Below are 16674 nucleotides of genomic sequence, written 5' to 3' on the forward strand. Positions count from 1 at the left end.
CAATATTCCAAATACCACACTGGGCCCACACAAAGGCATTTTACAAAAGCAAAAGTGCTGGGCTGAGAAGCTTTTCCTCTTTCCAAGGCTGACCAACAACTGAAAAATTCAAATAATCTCCAAACAAACTGCAACCTGAAAGTTGTAAACCCACGCAGGGGTTCTTCAGGAAATAAGCAGTTACCATAAAATGTGACTTTCAGGAAATGCCTTGCTTAAATAATGACCCTTCGAACCTAATTGCTAAATATGAAGAAAGAGTATTTTTAAAATGCTTAAATATGAAGTCACAATATCAGCATTTCAATATCTAATGCCAATACAAAGTATTAGAACAACTCAGCAAGTCTGGCAGCATTGTAGAGAGAGAATCTTCTTTGTATCTGATTTTATTGTTGTTTATTAGATGACCACATTTTGGAAAGGACAATCCAAAAATATCTTCACCTGCTCTTGCCATGTGTTGTGGCCAATTTGCTCATACACAGATAATGGGTGAATGAGACTTTGTATGTAACACAAAAACATTTTGAAGCCAGTGACCTTTCTAATTATTAGATTGTCGCTAAGTTCCATGTGTTTTCTCCTTACATCATTCTAGTTAAGTTTCTGCTAACCCAGCAAAATTTAGGTTGATATCTACACACCCTAACTCTGTTATCTCCTCCCATCCTGCACTATGTACAGATCTGTGTACAGTTCCAGTTCTGGCTTTTGAGCATCTCTGATATTCAAAGTTCTACTTTTGATCACTGTACTGCCATGAATGTGGGGTCCTGAGTTCTGAAATACTGTATTCAAATCTCTACTCTCTCTCTTTGGTCTAAAGTAGCATCTTAAAGAAGGAAATACTGTTAATGACTAAGCTTTCAATTATCTGCCTTTTTATTTTGTAGCTTGACAGTGGAATATATTTGATTACACTCATTGTAGCACTGTGGCACATTTTACCATGTAAAGGTGCAACACATTGAGCACAACAAACATTAATTCCACAAACCTCATTTTATGAATTTGAGCAAAATCATACTGCCCTTAGACACTGAAGATCCATTATGGCCAACATATTGCACCAACGCATATATCATTAGCAGTCCCAATTTTTACAATTATTCTGTCTAATTTAAAAGATTAGTAATTGCTTGAATTTCCACCAGCAGCTATTGGCGGAATCAGTAGGGATTGGGAAGCTAGCTCAAGATTCCCTCACAATCAGTTTGCATTTGACCAGCATAGCAATGGCAATGGAGTCACACAGTACAGAAACAGACCTTTCAGCTTAACTTGTCCATGCTGATCAGGTTTCCTGAACTGAACTAGTACCATTCGCCTGCATTTGGCCCTTATTCCTCCAGATCCACTATTACTTTGCTTCAAGGGAGCTCTTACATGCCTGGAGCACAACTGAAGTTCCCAACTGGAAAGCTCCAGTTTGATTCCTGCCAAGTCAAACAGGTAACAAAGTCAACCTTACCCTTCCCACCAACTAGCTTTCTCTCTTTTCCTCCCATCAGCCCCACCTGTTTTCTGAATAACCAAAACTAGCTCTTCTACTGTTAGCATCTCACACTTGCAAAAATCAAACTCAAGTTATGGTACACATCTATATTCATGTTAAACAATTAATTTGTGGTCTTTTCCAGCAACCGTGTTTCTTGGATGAACATTTCAAGTAATCCAATTCTAATTGCAAATGCATATAACGGTACTGAAACTGCTGCTATAGTGATAGATGAAGTTCAAATCCAAACTTTTTAAAAAATTTTATAGTGTCACTCATCAGGGATCATATGGTAGCTCATATTTAGAGGATTGGGATGTTGGAAACATTGAAAGATGAGGTGATGATTGATGGATGAAAGATGAAAGATAGCTGCTCGATGATATCTGCAGTGACCAGAGAGTAGCTGTAATGTAGGAGTTAGCATAATGGAGTGTAAAAAGGCAGTTAGAGTGTTGTCAATTCTGGTCAAAAGCAAGAAATCTTTAAATGGCATTGATTTTGTTCATACGTATATCTACTCTGTTCAAACAATGCTTATGATTGTCTCATTAGTTTTGCAATTGCATTATGATTTCATAAATTTGTAACAGTATTCGGATACATTTTTGTTCGTTTAAAAATTGTAGCATGTGCATAGCAGGTAGAAGGGATAACTTCATAAACTAGCTTTGAAAACTTTCAAAATAATTGTACTTAACCTAGAAATTGTCTGGTATCACTGAGAATTTGATACATCTTGTTGGTCTTCCTCCATCTCTTTCCATTTTGAAGTGAACTGTAAACTTGACCTGACTTTTTATATTTATATTATGGTTTGATCTTCTAAACACTAATATGCAGCAGCTGGCTACATATGCTTTTTTTAAAACCTAGAATAGTGTGTTATTATTCTGGGGCAGCCACATTTAAAGTAGGCAAGGTGCAGATCAACTTTTAGCTCTGAGGGCATGGGATATGCCCCTCTGTAAAATCCATCCCAATTTTTAAGACCTCTGCGAAGTTCTGTAGCTCAGGCCTTGGATGAGGTAGTTGGTTAGCTCACCAAGCTGCTGGGTTATTGTGTAGACATTTCTTTACCGTGCTAGGTAACATCATCAGTGTGACTTCCGTGAATTGCTGTTGCTCTGTCCCGCTTAGTTTTTTATGTGGTCCGCTCTGTTGGGGTGAGTGCCACTTCCAGGTCTGTCTGCAGCAGTTTGTAAGGCCTTCAACAAACACAGTAGATCCAGTGTACAAACTGCTGCAGAGAAGACCCAGGAGTGGACACTCGCCCCAACAGACTGGACCACATAAAAAAACCCATTGGGACAGACAATAGCACTTCACAGAAATCGTGCTGATGTTACCCAGCATGGTAATGAAACATCTGCACGATAACCCAGCAGCTGGGTGAACTAACAAAGTGCCTCACCCACTGTGGGAACAAAGCACCTGCTTAAACATACCAAAACACTTCTCTGCATTATTGCACACTTGGTATTAGTGATCCTTAGACACCACTGCCATTTTACCTACCACTCATATACAATTACTCCATTTACTAGCACTCACTTCCTCCCCCATTCTAACGGCTCTTTAGTCCAAACTGAAGGTAGCAAGTCAACAAGACAGATCACATCCTTTGTTTGCCCATTGGCAGCAGTGCATCACAGAATTTGTCAATTGTCAAAGGGCTCTTTAGATGTGTCTGAGTCCCTGAGTGGCATTTATGCAAACAGCAATTAGGTTGAATAGTATTTAGCATTAATAGAGTTGGTGAACTGGGAGTCCAGCTAGAACATTGCTTGCTCACAACCACAATAACTCATTGGGGTCTATTCACACAAAACTAGTTAATTTTAACATTTTAGACATCCACAGTAACAACATACACATTTTTAAACAGTGATTTTTTTTTATGTAATATTTTGCTTCTCAACTCATTTCCTTTACCAAATTAGTCTGCACAAGAAGGTACATTTTATATGGAAAGGAACTGAGAACTGAGTAGTAACATTAATTTATGGTCTTACTGCTAATTAAGTAATTTTATCTTAAGGAAACAGTACAAAATAAGGCAGCAGTGTTGCTGGAAGACGTAAATAAAAATGACAATGCCTGTATCATCACTTGACCATCTGCAAGACTCTTAAAAAGTTTATACGAAGCTAATAACTGCTGTTGCCTAGAAGTTACCAAAATATGGTGACCATTCATTTATTCAACCTGTCATCACAAAAAAAAGTAAAACAGTAATATTGATATTGTCATACATTGTATATTATAAATCATTTTCAATTCAGTATCTGAACAGAAATGAAGTATGTTTGCAAGGTGAATATCATCAGTAGTACAGTACATTCAGTGAAATTTTCAGTACTTAGTCATATTTGACATCGATTGCTAAATCGTTTATGAAGATCTATGTCAAGTCCTGATGTCATAGTCAGGCAATTAGACATGAGCACAATCCTGAATTATTTGTGAATGACTTTTTTTTGCACTGGAAACTTGGTGGGAAACTGGCATTGCAGTATGTTGTTTGCTGTTTCATAGCCACTGACCTGCATTCAGGAACTGAGAATGGACAATGGCTTCAAAATACAAACATAAAGAAAATGTACTATTTTGTTGTTTCGTGGTTTCTTTTTGATAATTACAAGAAGAAATTTCTTCAATCAGTGGCCACAAGCTAGACTTCTTTTGTATAAATTCTGTTATGAATGCAGATGCAATTTCCATAAATGTTGTAAATTCTGGTCTGTTGGTCCAATAAAATTATCTCTCCTATAAATGAGTGAGTAGTTTTCATTGTTTTTCTCATTTATTTGCGCTGGCCATCAATTGCAGAGTTTGTGTTTTTTACATCACACATTAATGGTAGATTGATTGAACATGTAATGCTGTTATTTTGGGTATTTGAAGCTAAGAACGACTTTAAAATGATTTTGTATTCTATTACCTTTGTAACATTTAAGGATGATTTTGGCAAATGCAACTGAAATCAGAATTTGCCCAATCTATTGTAAACTCCAGTGGCTCCACATAGCCAAACATTAGCATGCTTATATATTTGCCATGTTATTATGTGATATTTTGCCCTGTATGCACTGCATTTAGAGTTTACAGCAAGTTTGAGAATACATTTATGAAATTTTAAAATGTGATACACACGTAATATTCTTTCCTGTGACATGAGTCTTTACTTTTCAAGGCATCACTTATTTTCCTTTCTCTGAAAAAAGACACCTTCTTTCAGGGCAAAACAAAATACTAAGAATTCATGGTATATAAATTAACTAGCTAGCTGGTTTTAAAACCATTTTTTGTACACAATTGCTACTTCATCATTTGGAAAGAGAATTTGGAACTAATAATCAGTCTATTCACATTACTAGTAAACTGAAATACTGCCACATTGCATTTTGATTTCTTCAAAATAAATTTACAATCAAATAGAGAATGTATTATTTAAGAAATGTTCAAGATGGTATCATTGCGATGGTGTATATTTTAAGGCGCTGTATTCTCAGGAAGGCTAGATTCCTGATGTAAACATTGAAGATGAGGTCCTTCCTCCTCCATCAGTTTAATATGATATCCATGTTAAAGTCAAATTTTAAAGATACAGTGGCTTGTTTAGTAAAGCATCTTGTTTGAAATCTTCAGTAGAGGCAAACTTAAATTACACTATTAAGACTGTTAAGTTATTTTTTTTTTTAAAAAAACCTCTACAGAATTTTGAAGAAGACTGTGCTTTGACCAATACTTATTATTTCAGTTTCTGCCTAAAAGGAAACCACAATACAATTTTTGAGTGACCATTTTAAATTGCCAAAATTGATCAGTGTTGAGGGTGCATTGATTCTAATCATGGCCATCCAGTCACAAAAGCTCTTCCTTTTTTAAAACCATCTCAGTGGAGTAATTGGGGAAACAGGAATTGACATCTCCACAACATCTAATGGCAGTCCGACTTTTGATGACTTTGTATTTTCTAACTAGTAACTAGTTGTGGTCTAAATAAAAATTTAAGTCTGTTATTAGAATGGGAATGTGAGAACTTATGTCCACAACTGTTTTGCATAAAGGGAACATCTTAAAATACTGCTGAGGTTATTTGAAATTTACAGTTTTATGTCATGAACCACTGATTTGTTTTCTCATTGAGAAATTTCAAACGTGTGCCATTTTCTCTCTTAAGAGAAAACTGAGTTGTATTCATTATGGAATATTTTCATAGGATAATAATAATTCAGATCGCACAAAGAAATATCAGGCAAAGGTGGAATAGATTACGGTTCTTATCCAGGGACCCCCATTAAAGACACTAACATAAAGTATGAACAAATACTGAAAACATTCTCTTATTCTGGTTTCATTGCTGCCTTCTGAATTTTCACATTCAACAGTTGATCAGATGGGCCAAAGGAGTGGCAGATGGAATTTAATTTAGATACGTGCATTTTGGTAAGGCAAATCATGGCAGGACTTATACAATTAACTGGGAGTGTTGCCAAACAAAGAGACTTGGGGGTGCAGGTGTGTAGTTCCTTGAAAGTGTCACAGGTAGATAAGATGGTGAAGAAGGCTTTTGGCAGACTTGCCTTCATTGGTAAGTGCATCGAGTATAGGAATTGTGAGGTCATGTTGCGGCTGTACAGGACATTGGTGAGGTCACTTCTACAATACTGTGTTCAGTTCTGGTCTCCCTGCTTTAGGAAAGATATGAAGCTTGAAAAATTTCGGAAAATGTTTACAAGGAGGTTGCCAGGATTGGAGACTTTAAACTATAGGGAGAGGCTGAATTGGCTGGGACTTTCTTTCCTGGAACATCGGAGGCTGAGGGATGACCTTAAATATGTTTATAAAATCATGGGGGACATGGATAGGATGAATAGCCAAATGTGTTTATTTTTCCCGCAGGGTATGGGAATTCAAAACTAGAGGGCATAGGTTTAAGGTGAGAGGGGTAAGATTTAAAAGGGACATGAGGGGTAATCTTTTCACACAGGATGATGCACGTATGGAATGAACTGCCAGAGGAAGTGATGGAGGCTGGTACAATTACAGCATTTAAAAGGCATCTGGTTGGGTACATGAAAAGGAAGGGTTATAAGTGATATGGGCCAAATGCTGGCAAATGGGACAAAATGAGTTTAGGACATCTGGTTGGCATGGATGAGTTGGACTGAAGGGTTTATGTGCTATAAAACTCTGACTGTATAGCAGTTTCTGTACACCAATCTGGGTGTGTATATGGTTTGAGTTATGACACAAAGATTATTGAAATTTATGTTATCATTAACAAGCTTTTTGTCGGTTTTTTAGGGTTTGTTTCAACTCCATTGCCATACTGGCATGTAATTTTCCACATAGGTCATTTTTGTATGTACTTTAAATTCCAACTTCATTCCAGTGTATTTAGATGCTTCTTGTTTTAGGTGTTCAATAGATATGTTTTGACAAATATTGAGCTAATTAGACTTTGATATTATGACAGGTCTTATCAAGAGTAACCATCTCATTACATGCAATATGCCAAGTGGGCAGGGATTGGCCACTACCATTCTAGTTTTTGTTTACTTTTTAACTTGAGTCAAATGTCCCTTTCTGGCAATTTTCTCAAGTGCCCCTAGTAGCAGATAAATTAAGTACATTGTAATGTATAACTGAACAATGGAGACCCAAAATCTACCAGGTTGAAATTATTATCTCTGACCGCTAATTCTGTTTTGGGCACTAGGCAGATATCATGTTGGCCTTTGCATCCCTGGATTATTCAGTTAGGCTTCTGTTCCAAATAGTTGAATGTTTGGACATGAAGTGAATCTGAGCTCATATTTGTGGTGGATTGTACCAATATTCTGGGTAGCAGGCTAATTAGTTTGCCTAACTGAAATGGCTATTTGTGATCTGCAGTGAAGGATCAAAGATAATAGTGGAACAATGTCTCAGCATGAATTTGCTGTCTTTGGAAAGAGGAGAGTGATGTAGATTAAAATATAGGCAAAGGCCAGAAAAGAGAAAAATTTATGTTTGAATAAACAGCACATTATGGTATTGAGAAGTGAGTAATGAAGAATAAGCTATTGCATGTAAATCACAATATGGTTAACTCATGAATTCAGCTGGGATGTAGGGTAGAACTGCTAGCTGCATTAACCGTATACCCAGTGGAAAAGAAAAGCTGAAAAATTCACATGAATGATTATTGCTCTTCAGTCACTGAATGCAGACTCAGAAAGGCTCAGATGCAAATTGTGTAGCATCCCCTGAACTGCAGAATGATCTAAAGAAACCTTAAATGGGGAGTATTGACATGTTTTCAAAATAAAATTGCAGTTGTAAGTCAAGTAAGTGCACTTCATTTTTTTAACTCAATTATGAACGTTAACTTCATCCTTTTCAAGTATGAAATACATTCATAATTCATTCAAAAGTATTAAATGTATGTTTGAAAATTATCCATTAACACCTCTCAAAGCAGAGTTCAAACTTAAAATCAGCAAAAGAAAATATGGTTGGACCAAAGTGGCTTTGTACAAACCTGATCATAAAATAATTTGAGCAGATTGACTTAGTAGAAGTCAGTGACATGTCTCATGAAAATGTGCTTTAGTCCAACTCCCTAGAGCCTGTTTATTTCTAAATATTATCAACAGGGCAGAGTTTTGCTGGATTGCTAGCTTTTCAAGTGTAATATACAATGCAATTTCCTAACTGTCAATTGATTCACTTCTAACTTGACTATCTGGTGGTATTTATGCTGCTTGATGAAATTCAGGTCTGAAGTTACATGGGAAATCTAAATCTATGCATTTAAAAAAAAACAGCAGTGAAAGAATATGTGCTGTGTAATATACCATTCTATGGCATGGAATGTTAACAGTACTACAGAGTTCACCTACTGAAATTAGTCACATTTTTTAAACATTCCATAATATCACACATTACATGGACTGCAGAATTACACTTACTCCTTTACATATATTTTTTCTTGAGATACCAGTAAGCAAAATATCCCATTCCACCAAGGGTTCCCATTAAAAATGAGGCGCCAAAGAAAGAAGGTGGTTTTCTTTTCACAAGGCGGAATGCGTTAGGCAAAACAGCTGACAGCAATGTGGTATGTATGTCTCCCAAAACCTTTCGAAATGCAGTACGTTTCTGCACTCTTTCAAAATATGCTTTTAAATTGGGTCGATCTGCATTTCCCCAGTACTTTTTAGCGAGCCCCAAGAATTTTAAGCGGTGTAACGTTGCTCCAAGGGAGATATCCGCTAAGGTAAAAATTGATCCACAAAGCCACGTTTCACACTTCTGTCCTGGAAAAACAAAGGATGTAAAGTCTTGCATGAGATGTTGCACTGAATCTTTCAATATTCCAGTGTTGTAAAATGCTTATCATTTTAAGAAATAATATAAAAGTTACTAAGTTGTATTTCAGTCAGCAATGCTCTTTGATGACTTTGAAGTAAGCTCCAACAAATGTGATGATTTCTGAGATGTGGATTTCCCCTTTCCCAATATTAGGTTGTATCTGGTACCAGGTCAGTGGATTTCCAGGGATCTGGCAACAGTGATGTCATCAAACAGGTAGATAGCCTACATGCAGCATTCTTACAGGCAACAAGTGGGAAATAAAATTCTTCAAATTCCAGCACTTTGATTTTATTGACAGTGAAATTAACAGTTGGGATAGTCACATGGTTTAATATAGAAGCTAAGTCATTAAAAAAAAAGCTTCATTTTAAAATAATAGTTTATCACAGACATTTGTTATTCAACAAATAGAAGTTCTTGCTGAGTCAATGATGGTCTTTACAAGTAATTATGAATATAGCATGTTATTAAAAACATCGCTTCGCCTTATTTAACAAGATAAAACTTTTCATTTTTGTGAGTTAAATGACTTTTAATTTGTTTTCTTTTGAGTGGGCTTCAACAGTGTACCCTCCAATGAGACACATTATCACAAAAGCAACATTTGAATCTTTGGGTTTGACATGTGAACTCCAAAAGTTGCTGTCAGATTCAAAGGACTAGCAATGGTAAATGCTGACAGTTTTGCTATGAACTAGGCAAAAGTGAGGACTGCAGATGCTGGAAATCCGAATCTATGATGAACGGCTTTTGCCCAAAACGTCAATTTTCCTGCTCCTCGGATGCTGCCTGACCTGCTGTGCTTTTCCAGCGCCACTCTAATCTAGTTTTGCTATCACTACTGCTGTAATAACCTAATGATAATATGACAAAACATAAAATAGATAATTTACTGATACATTCAGTTCTCAGTAAATTTGGTGTCAATTCTATCTACACTTCAAACTAAAAAATGACACACTCGTGGCTAAATCAAAATGTAAGCCAGCTGAATGTAAAGAGTCTCAAAGCACCCATATTAGTTACTAGAAGCAATGATTAAGGAGGAAATAGAAACAGAAAATGGTGGAGAAATTGAGCAGGTCTGACAGCATCAGTGAAGAGAGGAGAGGTAATGTTTTAAGTCTAGTTGCACTTCTTGAAGAATAGGGTTTAGTCATTTGTCAAGGTGAGGATATGCTATACCCTATTTCAATGTAAAGTCTATTTATAAATAATAGTCGACTGCATTTCAGTATGTTTACTAAATCAAAACACAGTTTACAATTTACGTAACCAACATTCCTAATCATGAAGTGCGAGGAAGGGGTTACTTTTCTATTGTTGTGCTCAGTTTTCCAAATGTGTAAAGTTAGCCATCTGACTTAGATCAGATTTAATGTGAAGGTGACCTCTACCTCTTGTGGATTCTTTTCTAATGCCAAAGGAAATGAACAGCAGAATTAGTTTAATTCTGTGATCGTTGTGCATTATCCTTTCTTGTCCTTGTTAATCCACTGCATCCTTCAGTATAATTAAACTTCTACCGTCCTTCAATGCCAGTTTTCCATTATGCAGTTTGCTGAGCCTGTCTTTGCTTGGTTCAACTCATATATCCACTTATAAATTATGTATCTTTGGTAATGGCCTCTTTTAACTAGACCTGAAACTGTACTCCTGGGGACTGGTAGTATCCATCCCTGCCTTCTCCACTTTATCTTATGTATGTTATAACTTGATGTCATGGTCTGCAGATATGGTGTCAATTTCCAAATGAAAGCTAGGACTACCGCTATATAACCACATTCAGCACTCTGTTACATCAAACCTCTTTGACTGAATGTTGGACAAACGGTCTGTGTAATTTTCACAAGCTAAACTTTCAGAGCTCAAAAGCCATTGTTTCTGGGCTGAACACAACTTCTCACTCTTTTCTCAGTGGCTCAACTTGAATTAGATCATTCATAACCTTGATTGCCCCTAATTTAAGAGTTTGATTCACCCTAACCTGAGTTGGCTTCCAGTTCAAAAAGGCCCCTGAATTTGTTTTTAGGATGATTAGACACTTTTGAATTCTCTGCATGTCTACAACTTCTGGTCAAAACGTTAGCTCTTCCCACCCAAACACCAAGCAAATTCACAACTGATCTTGGAGAAACCTGTTTGGGAGAGATCTCAGCACAGAGACAGCCTTGCTGTAAGTCTTCAGTAGTGAATAGAGTGGATTCTTTCTTAATTATGTTTTACTGAGATCTGTCTCTTGATTAAACGTAAAAATATAAGCCACAAGTATTAAGTTAGCTTGGAGTAGTGTTTTGTAGAAGAATATAAGGGGTTATTTTCTGGGTCTGCAGATTGGAAGAAGTAAAAATGGCCCTTGGTAGAGTGCCATGATTGTCTTGTCAGATGTGGGGGTTTAGGAAGAGTTTACGTGTTTAATGAGGATTATAGCTGCAATAAATGCTGTAGGTTGCGAATCCTATCAGATCAAATGGAATGGTTGGAGCAACAGTTAGTTACAAAAGCAAGGGGGTGTGATGGATAGCAGTTATAGGAAGAGAGAAAAATCACAAATATAGTCACATAGATAGGTTAACTCCAGGAAAGGTAAGAGAGTTAGGCAGGTAGTGCAGGAGTCTTCTGTGGAAATCTCCATTTCAAACAAGTATGCTGTTTTGAAAAATGTAGGGAGTGATGGATTCTCAGGGGAATGTAGCACGAACAACCAAGTTTCTGGTATCGCAACTGCTCAAATGCAATGAGATTACAAGAGATTGATTATGTTAGGAGACTCTAGTCCAAGGTTTCTGTGGCCAGTAGCAAATAAATCAGGATAGTGTGTTGCTTCCTGGTGCCAGGATCAAGAATGTCTCAGAGAGGGTGCAGAGTGCTCTCAAGGAGGAGAGGACTCATCAGGAGGTCATTATATACATTGGAACCAACAATAAAGGAAGGGAAAAGGTTGACATTCTGAAAGGAGAATACAGAGGGTTAGGCAGGAATTTAAAAAGGAGGTCCTTGAGTAGTAATATCTGGATTGTTCCCGATGCTATGAGCTAGTGAGGGTAGGAATAGGATAGAGCAGATGAATGCATGGCCGAGGAGCTGATGTATGGAAGAAGGATTCATATTTTTGAATCGTTGGAAGCTCTTTTTCGGATGAAGTGACCTGTACAAGAAGGATGGATTGCATCTAAATTGGAATGGAACTGATATACTGGCAGGGAGATTTGCTAGAGCTGCTCGGGAGGATTTAAACTAGTAATGTGGGGGTGGGGGTGGGGGTGGGGGTGGGGGGGGCAGTGGAAATGCAGCAAGTTGGTGAGGAAACAGATCAATCTGGGATTGGTACATATGGAAAAGAAGCAAGACAAACAGTCGGCAGGCAGGGACAAAGCAGAGAACAAGGTCGGACTGAAACGCATTTATTTCCATCCCTGGGCCTACAGGGAGGCAGATGAACACAGGACATGGTTAGGAACATGGGACTGGGATATCAATTACAGAAACATGGCTCAGGGATGGGCAGGACTGGCAGCTTAATGATCCAGGATACAGATGCTACAGGAAGGACAGAAAGGGAAGCAAGATAGGAGGCGGAGTGGCCTTTATGATAAGGGATAGCATTACAGGATATTCCTGAAAATACATCCAGGGAAGTTATTTGGGTGGAACTGAGAAATAAGAGAGGGATGAACACCTTATTGGGATTGTATTATAGACCCCCACCCCCCACCAATAGTCAGAGGGAAATCGAGAAACAAATTTGTAAGGAGATCTGTTATCTGATAATTGGGTGGTTATGATATGGGATTTTAACTTTCCAAACATAGACTAAGACTGCCATAATGTTAAGGGTTTAGATAGAGAGGAATTTAAATGTGTACAAGACAATTTTCTGATTCAGTATGTGGATGTACCTACAAGAGAAGGTGCAAAACTTGATCTACTCTTGGGAAATAAGGCAGGGCAGGTGACCGAGGTGTCAGTGGGGGAGCACTTTGGGGCCAGCAACCATAATTCTGTTAGTTTTAAAATAGTGATAGAAAAAGATAGACCAGATCTAAAAGTTGAAGTTCTGAATTGGAGAAAGGACAATTTTGACGGTATTGGGCAAGAACTTTCAAAAGCTGATTGGGGACAGATGTTCACAGGTAAAGGGACAGCTGGAAAATGGGAAGCCTTCTGAAATGAGATAACGAGACAGTATATTCCTGTTAGGGTGAAAGGAAAGGCTGGTAGTTATAGGGAATGTTGGATGACTAAAGAAATTGAGGGTTTGGTTAAGAGAAAGAAGGAATCGTATGTCAGGTATAGACAGGATAGGTCGAGTGAATCCTGAGAAAAGTATAAAGGCAGTAGGAGTATACTTAAGAGGGAAATCAGGAGAACAAAAAGGGGACATGAGATAGTTTTGGCAAATAGATTTAAGGAGAATCCAAAATATTTTTACAAATACATTAAGGACATTAGGGTAACAAGAGAGAGAATAGGGCCCCTCAAAGATCAGCAAGGCGGCCTTTGTGTGGAGCCACAGGAAATGCGGGAGATACTAAGTGAGTATTTGAACTGTGGAAAAGGACATTGAAGGTGTAGAATGTAGGAAAATAGACAATGACGTCTTGAAAAATGCCCATATTACAGAGGAGGAAGTGCTGGATTCTTGAAATGCATAAAGATGGATAAATACCCAGGACCAGATCAGGTGTACCCTAGAACTCTGTGGGAAGCCAGGGAGTGATTGCTGGGCCTCTTGCTGAGATATTTGTATCATTGATAGTCACAGGTGACATGCCGGAAGACTGGAGGTTAGCTAACGTGGTGCCACTGTTTAAGAAGGATGGTCAGGACAAGCCAGGGCACTACAGGTCGGTGAGCCTGACGTCAGTGGTGGGCAAGTTGTTGGAGGGAATCCTGACGGACAGGATGTTTATATATTTGGAAACTTGCTTAAAAATGTGTTGCTGGAAAAGCTTCAGGATTCCTGAAGAAGGGCTTATGCCCGAAACGTCGATTCTCCTGCTCCTTTGATGCTGCCTGACCTGCTGGAAAAGCATAGCAGGTCAGGCAGCATCAAAGGAGCAGGAGAATCGACGTTTCGGGCATAAGCCCTTCTTCAGGAATCCTGAAGCTTTTCCAGCAACACATTTTTAAACTCTGACTTCCAGCATCTGCAGTCCTCACTTTCTCCTATATATTTGGAAAGGCAAGGACTGATTTAGGGATAGTCAGAATGGCTTTGTCCATGGGAAATCATGTCTCACAAATTTGATTGAGTTTTTTGAAGAAGTAACAAAGAGGATTGATGAGGGCAGAACAGTAGACGTGATCTATATGGACTTTAATAAGGTGTTCGACAAGTTTCCGAATGGAAGACTGGTTAGCAAGGTTAGATCTCATGGAATACAGGGAGAACTAGCCATTTGGATACAGAACTGGCTCAAAGATCGAAGACAAGAGGGTGGTGGTAGAGGGTTATTTTTCAGATTGGAGGCCTGTGACTAGTGGAGTGCCATAAGTAGTTGGGCCCACTACTTTTCATCATTTATATAAATGGTTTGGATGTGAGCATAAGAGGTACAGTTAGTAAGTTTGCAGATGACACCAGAATTAGAGGTGTAATAGACAGCAAAGAAGGTTACATCAGATTACAATGGGATCTTGATCAGGTGAGGCAATGGGCTGAGGATTGACAGATGGAGTTTAATTTAGATAAATGTGAATTGCTGCATTTTGGGAAAGTAAATCTTAGCAGGACTTATACACTTAATGGTAAGGTCCTGGGGAGTGTTACTGAATAAAGAGACCTTGGATTGCAGGTTCATAGCTCCTTGAAAGTGGAGTCGCAGGTAATTAGGATAGTGAAGAAGGTGTTTGGTTTGCTTTCCTTTATTGGTCAGAGTATTGAGCACAGGACTTGGGAGGTCATGTTGTGGCTGTATCGGACATTGGTTAGGCCATTTTTGGAATATTGTGTGCAATTCTGATCTTCCTATCAGAAGGATGTTGTGAAATTTGAAAAGATTCAAAGAAGATTTACAAGGATGTTGCCAGGGTTGGACGATTTGAGCTATAGGGAGAGGTTGAATAGACTAGGGCTGTTTTCCCTGGAGCGTCGGAGGCTGATGGGTGACTTTATTGAGGTTTATAAAATCATGAAGGGCATGGAGAGGGTAAATAGACAAGGTATTTTCTCTGGAGTGGGGGAATCCTGAACTAGAAGGCATAGACTTAGAGTGAGAGGGGAAAGATATAAAAGAGACCTAAGAGGCAATTTTTTCACCAGAAGGTGGTACATGTGTGGAGTAGGCTGCCAAAGGAAGTGGTGGAGGCTGGTGCAATTGCAATATTTCAAAGGCGTCTGGATGGGTGTATGAATAGGAAGGGTTTGGAGGGATATGGGCTGGTTGCTGGCAAGTGGGACTAGTTTGGGTTGGGATATCTGGTTGGCATGGATGAGTTGGACTGAAGGGTCTGTTTCTGTGCTGTACATCTCTATGACTCTATGACTATCCCATTGGATTTAGCATCTTGTACATTCCATTAACCTCTCTATTATTGATTTCAGTGCTTTCTATCCTAGACCCCTTCCCTTACCCCACTTCCTCAATTATGTTGCTTCACCCTCTTCATTTCTCTATAGAGTAAAGGGAATTATAGTTGGCTGATAGTTCCAGTTGAGCGTTTGCTGTAAGGCAGTTGATCGTCACTGAAGTGTATATTTTATGATGCCTGTAACCTACCTACATTTTTGTTTTGTAAATAAGGTGACGCACCCAAGCCACTCTTGGTGATGGACACTGAAGTCCACCACCCACAGTACATTTTGAGTTCTTGCCATCCTTTATGCTATATCCAGGTTGTGTGCAACACTCCCTCCACAATCAATGCTCAGTAGCAGCTGTGAATGCTCCTTTAGACAGAACATTAGATTAGATTACCTACAGTGTGGAAACAGGCCCTTCAGCCCAACAAGTCCACACCGACCCTCCGAAGAGCAACCCAACCAGACCTATTCCCCTACATTCATCCCTGACTAATGCACCTAACACCACAGGCAATTTAGCATAGCCAATTCACCTAACCTACACATCTTTGGACTGTGGGAGGAAACCGGAGCACACCCACGCAGACAGGGGGAGAATGTGCAAACTCCACACAGACAGCTGCCCGAGGTGGGAATTGAACCTGGGTTTCTGGCGCTGTGAGGCAGCAGTGCTAACCACTGAGGCACCGTGCCGTCCTTTAGCAGTGGAAGTCAAACCCACAACTCTGCGGAGGTTGCAAACCTGAACCCAGCGGCTTAGACCACTTGACCATCGCCCGGACACCTTCCAAATCCATGACCACTACTATCTAGATGGACAAGGGCATCTACAAATCCCCCTCCAAGTCACTCACCATCCTGACCTGGAAATATGTCACTATTCCTTCAGAGTCACTGGGTCAAAGTCCTGGAACTCCCTTTCTAATGGCATTGTAGGAATACCTACAACATATGGATTACAGTGGATCAAGAAAGCAGCTCACCATGACCTTCTCAAATGGGCATTAAATGCTTGCCCAGCCAGCAATGCCTGCATTCTTTGAATAAATAAGAATAGAAAGCTGTCTTGATCATATGAGGGGATGAGATATTTTGAAACTACATCCTATGTCTGAATGTGCTCATTGAGATCAAGCATAAACTATTGTTCTCCCTGTTAGATGAGAAAGACTTGACGAGTATGCTTCTCTGGAGATAGATAAATCTTATAAGACAGATAATCTGAATCTATGTAATGAAATATGGACAGAGGAAGCTACAGACATCCATAAGTGTGCTC

General features: G+C 38.8%; 1 protein-coding gene across 2 annotated transcripts in view; it reads right to left on the bottom strand.

The window, feature by feature from the left end:
* Window positions 1-2634: 2634 nt before the first annotated feature.
* Window positions 2635-16674, bottom strand: part of gdap1l1 (ganglioside induced differentiation associated protein 1-like 1) — a 92684-nt gene continuing 78644 nt past the window's right edge. For both annotated transcript variants that reach the window (XM_072556611.1, XM_072556612.1), the window contains one exon: window positions 2635-8811. In XM_072556611.1, coding sequence (XP_072412712.1) covers window positions 8468-8811 — 344 coding nt within the window. In that variant the 3' untranslated portion in view covers window positions 2635-8467. The remainder of the gene's footprint in view (window positions 8812-16674) is intronic.

This window comes from Chiloscyllium punctatum, chromosome 37 (assembly GCF_047496795.1).
Source record: "Chiloscyllium punctatum isolate Juve2018m chromosome 37, sChiPun1.3, whole genome shotgun sequence".
Taxonomy (NCBI): domain Eukaryota; kingdom Metazoa; phylum Chordata; class Chondrichthyes; order Orectolobiformes; family Hemiscylliidae; genus Chiloscyllium; species Chiloscyllium punctatum.